At 41.0% G+C, this 14,340-nt stretch overlaps 1 protein-coding gene across 4 annotated transcripts in view; it reads left to right on the forward strand.

Moving 5' to 3' along the window:
- Positions 1-14,340, forward strand: part of MCCC1 (methylcrotonoyl-CoA carboxylase 1) — a 58,947-nt gene that overhangs the window by 5,514 nt on the left and 39,093 nt on the right. For all 4 annotated transcript variants that reach the window (XM_027540084.1, XM_027540092.1, XM_027540101.1 and 1 more), the window contains one exon: positions 2,078-2,173. In XM_027540084.1, coding sequence (XP_027395885.1) covers positions 2,078-2,173 — 96 coding nt within the window. The remainder of the gene's footprint in view (positions 1-2,077; positions 2,174-14,340) is intronic.

A 14,340-nucleotide genomic window follows, 5' to 3' on the forward strand; every position in this document is an offset into this window, starting at 1 on the left:
CACGTCCAGATCCTCGATTTCCCAGGACTGAGGTCAGCCTTCGCAACTGCCACTTACTGGCCAAGGGATCTTGGGCAACTCAGTGTTTCTGAGCCTTGACTTAACTGTAAATTATAACTGAAAGGACCTTACTCCCCTGAGGTTTGTGATTGTTATTAGTTACTAACACCAGACAGAACCCAACCATGGATGAACTTAGGTACTGGCCTTCTTTCTGGCTGCAGCAAGACTTCAAAGACTGACAGAAATTCCTGGTGACCTGCTTTACCTGGGTTTTCACACTGCACAGCAGGCCCATGCAGCTCTCTGGCCACTTTCCTCTCAGATTCTATCTAGAACCCATTTTGCTCCATTTCGGCCTCTGAGTCTCCACCTACCATGTGTTCTCACCTGATCCCAATTCACAGAGGACGTAGGACTGAGCTTCCTGCCGCAGAACCCACTCACTGCATCTGGATCTGTCCTCTTCCCATTCAAGGCCAGTTGTCTTCCTGTGCTCTGGAATCCTTCTGTCTCCTACCAAGAATCTTCCAATTTCTCCTTTTCTCACTGTGCACTCTTACTCTAGATTGTATCATCAACTTCTTTGGTAAAAACTTTCAAAAGTGAGTTTCTAGCCCACCCTACCTTTTGAATGTGATTCATGTCTGTCCAGCTCCCCCTGGATGGGCACCAAACCAGTGTGTCTGAAATTGAACTCATCACCTTTCATCTTTTCTGAAGCTGCTTTTCTTACAGACTTCCTTAACCCAGTAGATCGCAGTACCATTGCTTATAAGAATAATAATGCCAGAGATTTGGGGGTTATTTGAATATCTCCCATCCTCATCCCCAGTCTACATCATTCTCCCTCTCCCATCCAGACAATCCCCAGTTGTTGTTAATTCTGCTTCTCAAACATTTCTTTCCACTTCTGTGTGCCCTCTACCACCTGCGCCTTAAGTCAGAACCACTGTCATCCTCCCCGGTCAGATGCTGTACCCTCCTTGTACGTGGTTTGCCTACTTCTACTCTTGACCCCCTCCCACAATATTTTCTACACTCCAGCCAGATTGATAGCTTGAAAAGCAGATTTCCATGTTACTCCTATGCAAGATGGATACTATTCAGTGCTGGTTAACGTGGTTAGAAATTAATTTGCTGATAGAAATATATATTAATGACACCATTTCAAAGGGTGATTAACCAGGAGTGATTAAAATGTCATGTCTTTCACCCAACCCTGCAAACACTCCTCTAGATCTCCGCCCAGAGATACACTCATACATGTGCCCCCGGAGTCATGTACAAGATGTTGCTGGCACCCATTTGCCATTATGGCTTGAATGTCTGTTAAGAGGTACCTGATTAAATGAACTAAGTTACCTCCCTACTGTGGAACTTTATGCAATTGTTTCAAAAAAATGAGGTAGACATGTGTACTAGCAAGGAAAGATGTACTGTTAATGAAAAAAGGAATTGCAGACAGTGACTCTAGAGTTTAACCCTATTTGTGTAAAAGCAAAAACTAAAACTGTTGTATGGTTATATAAATATGTTCAAATAAATAGGAATGTGGAAATGGAAAGATATGTCCCAAACTGATCACAGAGGTAACTTCTGGTCTGCTTCAAGAGATGCTATGATTATGTGACAGTTTTAAGGGACAGTATAAAATAGTTCACAAATGTATAGAAGGAGTATTATCATACTGTAATAATGATAAAACTTCAGGAAACTTTGTAATTTTATTTCTTGCTGTATATATCTGTTGTATATTTTGTCTGTTTTCAAACTGCGTTTTTGGCATTAACTACATTTAAGGTTACTCTTGTTGCTAATAATAATGCTGTGACTAATGCCTCTTCCTTCCTAACCCAGAGCACTTTAATTTCACTCTGTGTGTTTTATTCATAAAAAGTCAAGTTTTGGGTATCTCATGCAAAAGATTCCAAACTGGCTAATTTTGGTAACATAGACATGAGCTGCTGCTGCTTTCTCAGTTCTTGCGTTGTCCTTAGGCAGCCAGCAGTTCTGTACAGTGTATGCATGGCTCCTAGCTGTGTGGTCTGTTAAGCCTGTAATATTCCTTCCACAGGCAGATGAAGCCTATCTCATCGGCCCTGCTCCCTCTCAGCAGAGCTACCTTTCTATGGAAAAAATCATTCAAGTGGCCAAGATCTCTGCCGCACAGGTAATAGAATCATGAAGAAATCTTCATTGCAAGAGGAATAAGTTTTGTACAGTTTACACAAAGTTATTTATTATTTATAGAACTTGTTCTCTCTTTTTAACTATTCCTAAGGTTTTTATATTTGATTATGGGGTTGTTCACTTCATGGGAAATAGATGGGAAAACAGTGGAAACAATGTCAGACTTTATTTTTGGGGGCTCCAAAATCACTGCAAATGGTGATTGCAGCCATGAAATTAAAAGGCTCTTACTCCTTGGAAGGAAAGTTATGACAAACCTAGATAGCATATTCAAAAGCAGAGACATTACTTTGCCATCAAAGGTCCATTTAGTCAAAGCTATGGTTTTTCCAGTAGTCACGTATGGATGTGAGAGTTGGACTGTGAAGAAAGCTGAGCACCGAAGAATTGATGCTTTTGAACTGTGGTGTTGGAGAAGACTCTTGAGAGTCCCGTGGACTGCAAGGAGATCCAACCAGTCCATTCTAAAGGAGATCAGTCCTGGGTGTTCATTGGAAGGGCTGATACTGAAGCTGAAACTCCAAAACTTTGGCCATCTCATGCGAAGAGTTGACTCATTGGAAAAGACCCTGATGCTGGGAGGGATTGGGGGCCCGAGGGGAAGGGGATGACAGAGGATGAGATGGCTGGATGGCATCACTGACTCGATAGACATGAGTTTGAGTGAACTCTGGGAGTTGGTGATGGACACGGAGGCCTGGCATGCTGCAATTCATGGGGTTGCAAAGAGTCGGACACGACTGAGCGACTGAACTGAAATGAATGGGGTTGTTATTGTAAACAAGACGTGTCCCTTCTCACTCATCAGCCAGTCTACCTTCTTACTGAATCCTGTGCTTTAAATCTTTAGATGTAAAAGCTTTAGATCTTCGGGGAAACAGGTAGAGGGAGGTTTTAATTACATATTTAAGAGGGAGATCCTCTGTCTTCCAAGAAATCCTCTATCTTCTGAGACAGGTCCTAGGAACATCAGATTCTTAGGGAGATTTCTCCCTAAGAAAGAATTAGATGTTGGTCTAAATTATAAGGAAAAGTAGAATCAAAAAAGGAATCTTTTTCCCTCTTGACTTCCCAGTCTCATTCCAGGGCCCTGCTCCCTGGTTTTTCAACATCTCAGGCTCAAAACTTAACTGCTATTACATCTCTCATCCTTCAAAATAAAACAGGAGCCAACTCGTATTGAATCTTTCTATGAATTGTCTCCAGAAGTTCTTTTTAATCACACAGCCAGTCCTTACAATCTCTTATCTGGATTTTCTGATTCTCATCTGATTTCCTTGCTTCTAAATACCCTGCCCATCCAATGAGTTGTGCTAGGCAGATAACTGCTAGCACTTGCTTTTACTGTAAGACAGGTGTTTCCTAAACACTTGTTTTATCAATACCGCCTACTCTTTATTTTTTTCTCAATAACTTGCCCCCTGTCTCATCCTATTCCCCAGTGAGTAAATCTCCAGTGCTTACAAGGTAAAGTTCAAACTCTTCAGCCTAGCATTTGAGTGTTTCCAGTATTTATCAAAACTTACCTGTCATCACCAGTTCTTTATTATGGCTACAGTGAACTTTTCTCCATCTTTACACATCATGCTTATTTCCCTGAGCATTTGCTTATATTGTTCTATGTGCCTAAAGTACTCTTTTATTTGCTCAGCAAGCATTATTTGGTCTTCTGCTTTGTGCCAGCTTCTAAGTATGAATGCAGCAATGACTAAGAGTTTATACCCTGTGTCTAAAGCTACACTCTGGTAGTTGAGGCAGAAAATAATGAAACCAGTTCATTTCAGTTCAGCCGTTCAGTCATGTCTGACTCTTTGTGACCCCATGGACCGCAAAACGCCATGCCTCCCTGTCCATCACCAACTCCCAGAGTTTACTCAAGCTCATGACCATCAAGTCAGTGATGCCATCCAACCATATCATCCTCTGTCATCCCCTTCTCCTCCCACCTTCAATCTTTCCTAGCATCAGGGTCTTTTCCAATGAGTCAGTTCTTCGCATCAGGTGGCCAAAGTATTGGAGTTTCAGTTTCAGCATCAGTCATTTCAATGAATATTCAGGACTGATTTCCTTTAGGATGGACTGGTTGGATCTCTTTGCAGTTTAAGGGACTCTCAAGAGTCTTCTCCAACATCACAGTTCAAAGCATCAATTCTTCAGCGCTCAGCTTTCTTTATGGTCCAACTCTCACATCCATACATGACAAAAACTATAGCTTTGACTAGATGGACCTTTGGTGGCAACGTAATGTCTCTGCTTTTTAATATGCTGTCTAAGTTGGTCATAACTTTTCTTCTAATAAGCAGGCATCTTTTAATTTCATGGCTGCAGTCACCATCTGCAGTAATTTTGGAGCCCATGAAAATAAAATCTGTCACTGTTTCCATTGTTTCCCCATCTATTTGTCATGAAGTGATGGGACCAGATGCCATGATCTTCGTTTTCTGAATGTTGAGCTTTAAGCCAACTTTTTCACTCTCCTCTTTCACTTTCATCAAGAGGCTTTTTAGTTGCTCTTCACTTTCTGCCATAAGGGTGGTGTCGTCTGCACATCTGAGGTTATTGACATTTCTCCCAGAAATCTTGATTCCAGCTTGTGCTTCATCCAGCCCAGTGTTTCTCATGATGTACTCTGCATATAAGTTAAATAAGCAGGGTGACAATATATTCCTTTTCCTATTTGGAACCAGTCTGTTGATCCATGTCCAGTTCTAACTGTTGCTTCCTGACCTGCGTATAGGTTTCTCAAGAGGCAGGTCAGGTGGTCTGGCATTCCCATCTTTTTTAGAATTTTCCACAGTTTATTGTGATCCACACAGTCAAAGGTTTTGGCATAGTTAATAAAGCACAACTAAATGTTTTTCTGGAACTCTCTTGCTTTTTTGATAATCCAGCAGATGTTGGCAATTTGATCTCTGGTTCCTCTGCCTTTTCTAAATCCAGCTTGAATATCTGGAAGTTCACAGTTCACATACTGTTGAAGCCTGGCTTGGAGAATTTTGAGCATTACTTTACTAGTGTGTAAGATCAGTGCAATTGTGCAGTTTGAGCATTCTTTGGCATTGCCTTTCTTTGGGATCAGAATGAAAACTGACCTTTTCCAGTCCTGTGGCCACTGCTGAGTTTTCCAAATTTGCTGGCATATCAAGTGCAGCACTTTCACAGCATCATCTTTCAGGATTTGAAATAGCTCAACTGAATTCCATCTCCTCCACTAGCTTTGTTCATAGTGATGCCTCCTGAGGCCCACTTGACTTCGCATTCCAGGATGTCTGGCTCTAGGTGAGTGATCACACCATAGTGATTATCTGGGTTGTAAGATCTTTTTTGTATAGTTCTTCTGTGTATTCTTGCCACCTCTTCTTAATATCTTCTGCTTCTGTTAGGTCCATACCATTTCTGTCCTTTATTGTGCCCATCTTTGCATGAAATGTTCCCTTCAGTTCAGTCAGTTCAGTCGCTCAGTCGTGTCCGACTCTTTGCGACCCCATGAATTGCAGCACGCCAGGCCTCCCTGTCCATCACCAACTCCTGGAGTTCACTCAGACTCACGTCCATCGAGTCAGTGATGCCATCCAGCCATCTCATCCTCTGTCATCCCCTTCTCCTCCTGCCCCCAATCCCTCCCAGCATCAGAGTCTTTTCCAATGAGTCAACTCTTCGCATGAGGTGGCCAGAGTACCAGAGTTTCAGCTTTATCATCATTCCTTCCAAACACCCAGGGCTGATCTCCTTTAGAATGGACTGGTTGGATCTCCTTGCAGTCCACGGGACTCTCAAGAGTCTTCTCCAACACCACAGTTCAAAAGCATCAGTTCTTCGGCACTCAGCCTTCTTCACAGTCCAACTCTCACATCCATACATGACCACTGGAAAAACCATAGCCTTGACTAGATGGACCTTTGTTGGCAAAGTAATGTCTCTGCTTTTGAATATGCTATCTAGGTTGGTCATAACTCTCGTATCTCTAATTTTCTTGACACGATCTCTAGTCTTTCCCATTCTATTGCCTTCCTCTATTTCTTTGCATTGATCACTGAGGAAGGCTTTCTTATCTCTCCTTGCTATTTTTTGGAACTCTGCATTCAAATGGAATGCATTCAAATGCATTTAGTATCTTTCTTTTTCTCCATTGCTTTTCACTTCTTTTCTTTTCACAGCTATTTGTAAGGCCTTCTCAGACAACCATTTGGTCTTTTTGCGTTTCTTTTTCTTGAGGATGGTCTTGATCCCTGCCTCCTTTACAATGTCACGAACCTCCATCCATAGTTCTTCAGGCACTCTGTCTATCAAATCTAATCCCTTGAATCTATATCTCACTTCCACACTGTATAATTGTAAGGGATTTGATTTAGATCATACCTGAATGGTCTGTGGTCATACCTGAATGGTTTTCCATACTTTCTGAATTTAAGTCTGAATTTGGCATTAAGGTGTTTATAATCTGAGCCACAGTCAGCTTCTAGTCTTGTTTTTGCTGACTGTATAGAGCTTCTCCATCTTTGGCTGCAAAGAATATAATCAGTCTGATTTCAGTGTTGACCATCTGATGATGTCCATGTGTAGAGTCTTCTCTTGTGTTGTTGGAAGAGAGTGGTTGCTATGATCAGTGCGTTCTCTTGGCAAAAGTCTATTAGTCTTTGGTCTGTTTCATTCTGTACCTTAAGGCCAAATTTGCCTGTTACTGCAGGTGTTTCTTGACTTCCTACTTTTGCGTTCCAGTCCCCTATAATGAAAAGGACTTCTTTTTGAGTGTTAGTTCTAGAAGGTCTTGTAGGTCTTCATAGAACCATTCAACTTCAGCTTCTTCAGCATTACTGGTCAGGCCATAGACTAGGATTACTGTGATATTGAATGGTTCGCCTTGGAAATGAACAGAGATCATTCTGTCGCTTTTGAGATTGCACCCAAGTACTGCATTTCATACTCTTTTGTTGACTATGATGGCTACTCCATTTCTTCTAAGGGATTCCTGCCCACAGTACTAGATATAATGGTCATCTGAGTTAAATTCACCCTTTCCAGTGAATGAAACAAGTAAAGAACTAATATAAATAAGAATGTTATAAGTGGTAGAAAGAAAATAAAGCTGGATAAGGGGTTACATACTCGTTAGGAAATGCTTTTAAATATTCATATAAAAGTGCGATCAGCGCCTCTCTGAAGAGGTGCCAGTTGAACAGAGACCTGCCTGAAGAGAAGGAACCAGTCATAAAAGTTCAATCAAATGGGACTGCCAGGACACTGAGATGAGTATAAGGTTGATGTTCAAGGGACAAAAATATTCAATATGGTTGGAGGGAAGGCAACTTCCCTGGTGGCTCAGACAGTAAAGCGTCTGCCCACAATGCGGGAGACCCAGGTTCGATCCCTGGGTTGGGAAGACCCCTGGAGAAGGAAATGGCAACCCACTGCAGTATCCTTGCCTGGAGAATCCCATGGACAGAGGAGCCTGGTAGGCTACAGTCTACAGGGGTCGCAGAGAGTCGGACAGTTGAACAGAGACCTGCCTGAAGAGAAGGAACCAACCATAAAAGTTCAGTCAAATGGTACTGCCAGGACACTGAGATGTGAATAAGGTTTATATTCAAGGGACAAAAATATTCGGTGTGGATGGAGGGAAGGCAGTGAAGAGCTGTGTCATTCAGGATCCAGTTAGTAAAATTCCACTAGATATTTCAACAGAGGGGAATTAAGTTAGGGATTAGTTCCACCAGTTGTCTAGAAGGACTAGAAGAGAAAAAAAGTATGATGAAATTACCTATTGATAAAAACTTACCTCTTTGACTGGGGAAGAGGTTGGAGGAAGGACCTTCTACCTTCTGCAGCTCTTCCTCAGTTCTCTGTGGAGGGGCCCTACCTAGGAGCATGAGGCTAGTTCTGAAAATTCCAGGGGAGACTCATCTCGGGAACTGCTGGTGAGGGCTATGGAGGAACAGAGAGCTTCCCTGGCTGCCAGTTGCCCTACAGTGACCCCTGCTGGTAGAACCTGATAGGGAACCAGCTGTCCAGAATGGTAATTGGCAGAGCCTGGTCGCCAAACTCAGTGGAAGGTTGGGTTTGGAGCTGGAAAACCAACAAGACACAAGAGGAAAAGTGGTAGATGATGAAGCTGAGAAGGGTAGAGGCAGCATCTTTTAGACTACTATAGGCCTTATACAGAGCATTAGTAAGGAGTTTACATTTCATTCTAAATAGCTATTAGAGGATTTTAAGCAGAGGAGTGAGGTGATCTGATTTATATTTTAATAAGATCTTTGTGGCTGCTGGTGGGGAATCAGCCAGTGGAAGAGAGCAAAGGTGGAATGAGAACAAAGGCTGCAGTCAGGATAATTAGGAGTCAATTGCTCCAGACTTGCTCTTCACTAGCACCTGAATTCCTGCCTCTAACAAGTCACATTGATGTCTGCCTTTTCCTTTAGCATTTGCTTTCCAGTTCCAGTCATCTTTAGATTTAATTAGCTATTTTCTTGTTTAACAATTTTAATGCACATCACGACTTCTTGACTCCATTGTGCTCCGCTTAAAACAAGAACCCACATTTGAGACTTTTTTCTCTACCTCCCAACATTCCTGTTACCTGGCACAGGGAGTCATTAATTTGAATTAATGAATATATGCAGTTGTTTTGTATTTATGTGTTTCTGCATCAGTGTTCTCTTCTTTAGAATCAGAGTTTCTAGACTGAACAATGTAGGCATTAATTTATAAACACAGATATTTAAAATTTGCTTGTTTCTAAAAGTTTTTAATTATCAGTTGGAGTAAAAGGCCCTTAGGAATCCAGGCACTGTAACGTAATTGTCACTTTGTATCTATTACGTGTTTGAGCTTCCACGATACAGTATTATTACCACCATTTTACAAACGTAAAATCTAATGCGCAAGATACATGATACCCAAAATCATCCAGTCTCACTACTCAAAGTGTGGTCCATGGCATCATTTGGTTGAAATATAGGCTCTTAGGCCTCACTCCTAGCCAGGTATAATTTACATTTTTATGCATAATTTGCATTTTTCCCCCAAGGTCCCCAGGTGCTTTGAAAGCAAAACTTGTCTCATCAATGAAAGAGAAAGAATTAAACAAAAGTTTCCTGACTCTCAGCTCCTATTTAATAGACCTTGTCTGGCATTTTAGGAAAGAGGAAGGTGTTGTTTAATCAGAAGTTTCAAAAATAACTTCTTGTAAGCCAGTCAGCTTCCTTATTTTATCTTTGCTTTCTAATCAAAGAGGTGAAAATCCTTTTCCTTTTTAATGGCAGTTCACTGAGACCATCTTTCAGTGTAAGTAATGACTCTATAGCAAATGTATCATATGTTAATTCTGGGGAGTTTGTCAACGTGGTATCTATCTGGATTAGTATTACGTTAGATGCTGTGAGAACACAAATAGTGTTCAGTTCAGTTCAGTCGCTCAGTCGTGTCTGGCTCTTTGCGACCCCATGAATTGCAGCACACCAGGCCTCCCTGTCCATCACCAACTCCCAGAGTTCACTCAAACTTACGTCCATCGAGTCAGTGATGCCATCCAGCCATCTCATCCTTTGTCGTCCCCTTCTCCTCCTGCCCCCAATCCCTCCCAGCATCAGAGTCTTTTCCAATGTGTCAACTCTTCGCATGAGGTGGCCAGAGTACCGGAGTTTCAGCTTTATCATCATTCCTTCCAAAGAACACCCAGGGGTGATCTCCTTTAGGATGGACTGGTTGGATCTCCTTGCAGTCCAAGGGACTCTCAAGAGTCTTCTCCAACACCACAGTTCAGAAGCATCAATTCTTCAGTGCTCAGCTTTCTTCACAGTCCAACTCTCACATCCATACATGACCACTGGAAAAACCATAGCCTTGACTAGATGGACCTTTGTTGGCAAAGTAATGTCTCTGCTTTTCAATATGCAAATAGTGTTACAGTAACACAAATAATCTTCATACATTTTGCCTGGATATTTAAGATTTGAGGTGAATTGTAAGCATTACAGATAGTGGTTAAGAGTAAAAGCAAGAAATAAGTAATATGGGACTATTACTGGGGCATAGTGATTGGAATTAAGTCAGAAAACTTAGGCCAGAGAAAGCTGCCTGATCAAAAAGGAAGTTTGGTAGGTTACAATTTACAGGGCTCTTTGCTTGCTTGCATTCATGCTAAGTCACATCTAACTCTTTGTGACCCTATGGACTGTAGCTTGCCAGGCTTCTCTGTCCATGGGTTTCTCCAGGCAAGAATACTGGAGTGGGTTGCCATGTCCTCCTCCAGGGGATGTTCCTGACCCTGGGAGCAAACCTGTGTCTCTTACATCTCCTGCATTGGCAGGCAGGTACTTTTCCCCTAGGGCCACCTGGGAAGCCCACAGGGTTCTTCACTAAAAGGCTATTTGCCAATTAGGGGAGCAAACCTTGCCCTCACTTTGGCAAGAATCATATTGATTGTTTTAATAAAAGACATTGAATAACGTGTGCGTAGCGACTGAGCGACTTCACTTTCACTTTTCACTTTCATGCACTGGAGAACGAAATGGCAACCTGCTCCAGTATTCTTGCCTGGAGAATCCCAGGGACAGAGGAGCCTGGTGGGCTGCCGTCTATGGGGTCACACAGAGTCGGACACGACTGAAGCGACTTAGCAGTGATATTGAAAGAAGTTTGCAAAAGATGTAGAATTCTTTTTTTAAATTTTTATACAGTTTTTAAAGGATACATTTCACTTGCAGTTATTACAAAGTATTGGCTATATTCCCCGTGTTGTAGAATATATTCTTGTAGCTTATTTTATACGAAATGGTTTATACCGCTTAGTCTCCTCCCCCTATTTTGCCCCTCCGTTTTGCCCTCTGCACTGGTAGTTCTATGTATCTGTGAGTCTGCTTTTTTTTTTCCTGGTCACGCAGCGTAGCTCGCAGCGTCTTAGTTTCCTGGCCAGAGATTGAACCTGCGACCCTGGCAGTGAGAGTACTGAGTCCTAACCACTGGAGTGCCCGGGAATTCCCTGTTTCTTTTTTGTTGTCTTCACTAGTTTGTTGTATTTTTTAGATTCCTCATATAAGTGACATCTTATTTGTCTTTCTCTGTCAGATTTATTTTACTTAACATAATGCCTTCCAAGTCCATTCATGTTGCTACAAATGGCAAAATTTCATTCTTTTTTATGGCTGGGTAGTATTCCATTGTGTACATATACCAGATCTTCTTTATCCATTCGTCTATTGATGGGCATTTGGGTTGCTTGCAGATCCTAGCAATTGTAAATAATGCTTCTGTGAACCCAGTAGAATTGCTGGGTTTATGGTAGTTCTCTTTTCAGATTTTTGAGAAGCCTCCATAGTGGCTGCACCAATTTACATTCCCACCAACAGTGCAGAAGTATCCCGTTTTGTCCATATCCTTACCAGCATTTATTATTTCTGTTCTTTTTGATGGTAGCCCTCTGACAGTTGTGAGATGATATCTCATTGTAGTTTTGATTTGCATTTCCCTGTTAATTAGTGATGTTGAGCATCTTTTCATGTGCCTGTTGGCCATCTGCACTTCCTTTTTGGAGAAATGTCCATTGGGTTCTTCTGCCCATTTTTTAATCAGGTTGTTTGTTTTTTTGATGTTGAATTGTATGAATTGTTTATATGTTGCATATTAGTCCCTTATCAGTCATATCATTTGCAAACATTTTCTCCCATTCAGTAGATTGTGTTTTAGTTTTGGCAATGGTTTCCTTTGCTGACCAAAAGCTTTTAAGTTTAATGTGGTTCCTTTTGTTTATTTTTGCTTTTATTTCCTATTCTTTAGGAGACTGATCAAAAAAATATATATTGTTGCAATTTATGTCAAAGTGTGTTCTGCCTGTGTTTTCCTCTAGGAGTTTTATAATATCTGGTCTTACATTTAGGTCTTTAATCCATTTTGAGTTTATCTTTGTATATAATGTTAGAGAATGTTCTAATTTTATTCTTTTACATGTGGCTGTATATGTACCACTTATTGAGAGTGGTCTTTTAATAATAAAGAGACTGTCTTTTCTCCATTGTATATTTTTGCCTTCTTTGTTGTAGATTGAACATAGGTATGTGGATTTTTTTTTTCTGGGCTCTATCCTGTTCCATTGATGTATGTCTGTTTTTATACCAGTACCATACTGCTTTGACTACTATAGCTTTGTAGTATAGTCTGAAGTCAGAGAGTGTGGTTCCTCTAGCTCTGTTCTTAAAATTGTTTTGGCTATTTGAAGTCTTTTGTGTTTCCATGTAGAATTCTAAATGTGGCCATTTTGACATAGGCATTTTTATAGACACTATAAAATTTACTGATGAGCTAAATTTCTGGTAATTTGTTCTGTGACATGGCTGTATTGAGAGAATCTAGAAGATATAATGGTAAGCATGCTCATTAGACTGGTCCTCTTGATTGTCAGTTGTCTCAGGTCTCCTGTGGCTGGGAAAGTGGTAGTAGTAGTAAGCTCTGGCTGAAGATTAGAACCACTGAGGAGCCTTTTAAAGAAAATGTTGATGGTAGTACCTTGGGCGGGACCTAAAATTACCTGGAAGAGAGCTTTCTGCCCTCTGATGGAATGTTGATGATTATTTTTTTCTTGAACTGAGTGTTTATGAAAACTATGTTTAAAAAAGCTATATACTTACAATGTGCATTTTTTTGTAAAGGGGCTTCCCTTGTGGCTCAGCTGGTAAAGAATCCGCCTGCAATGTAGGAGACCTAGGTTTGATCCCTGGGTTGGGAAGATCCCCTGGAGAAGGGACCAGCTACCCCCTGTAGTATTCTGGCCTGGAGAATTCCATGGACTGTATAGTCCATGGGGTTGCAAAGAGTCAGACACAACTGAGCGACTTACTTACTTTTTTGTAAGTATATTATTATTTAGTGAAAAGCTTTTGCCAGGCCTCACCCATCCCCTTGGTTACCTGGATTAGCTCCTAAACACGAATGTTTTGTGAAAGTGCTCCAGTTTCTTTTAATGTGCCACCAGAAATAAATAACTTTATTAGAGACATTTCAAAATCATACACACACAAAAAAAGAATTTGAGGATTATGAATTGTCTGCTCCACCGTGGAAAGCAGACACATCTCAATTTTGCTGAAGACAGAGCCAATAATAACAACAACAACTTTGTATCTATGCATATGCTTGAACAAGCACAGCGCAGAATAGACACTAACTGTAAACATGGAAGGAATTATTTTGGCAGAGATTTAAGGGTAGGAGATGATACCAGTTTTCTGTCTTTTGTGTTAAAGGTGTCTTATTACCAAAGGATGAACAGTCTAAAAAGACTTGCAATCCTGTGTCGCACCAGGGTGAATCGGCAGCTAAACGCTTGCCTGATGGCCAGGAAATTAGCCCACTGGTAGTGGTAGCATTGTTAGATTTCCTTTTTAATCCATTCAAATGCTCGAGGATACTGTGGTTTGTATGTCTTAGTGTTCACCCTAAATGAAATTAGTTAAATTCCTTGAGGCCATTCCCATAATGTGTTTGAACATTATTGTTTGCAAAGAGACAGCTGCTTTTCTTCTTAGTTACAAAGAGAGAGTATTTATCTAGTTAATCAGGGTTCTGTTGAATTAGGTAGGTAGTTCCAAAAGAAGGGAAGCTAGCAGCAAACACAGAAAATGAAATTAAGGAAGCAGTTGTATTTGCAATAACATCAATGAAAATCAAATACTTAGTAAAAAAGTTTAAGACCTATCTACTGAAAACTATGAAACATTTCTGAGAAAAATTAAGACCTATACATACATGTTTATAATAGTATTAATCATAACAGCCAAAAACTGAGAAAAATCCAAATTAATAAAAAACAAAATGTGTGGGCTTCCCTGGTAGCTCAGTGGTAAAGAATCTGCCTGCCAATATAGGAGACACAGGTTCAATCCCTGGTCAAGAAGATCCCACATGCTGGGAAGCAGCTACGCCTGTGTTCCAGAGCCTGGCAGCCGAAACTACTGAGCACGTGGCCACGACTACTGAAGCCCATGTGCCTAGAGCCTGTGCTCAGCAACAAGAGAAACCACTGCAGTGAGAAGTCTGTGCACCGCAACTAGAGAGTAGCCCCTGCTCACCACAAGAGACAAGCCCAGGCAGCAGCGAAGACTCAGTGCAGCCAAAAATTAAATAAAAATAAATAAAATTATTTTTTTAATGTGA

Source organism: Bos indicus x Bos taurus, chromosome 1 (genome assembly GCF_003369695.1).
Source record: "Bos indicus x Bos taurus breed Angus x Brahman F1 hybrid chromosome 1, Bos_hybrid_MaternalHap_v2.0, whole genome shotgun sequence".
NCBI classification, from domain to species: domain Eukaryota; kingdom Metazoa; phylum Chordata; class Mammalia; order Artiodactyla; family Bovidae; genus Bos; species Bos indicus x Bos taurus.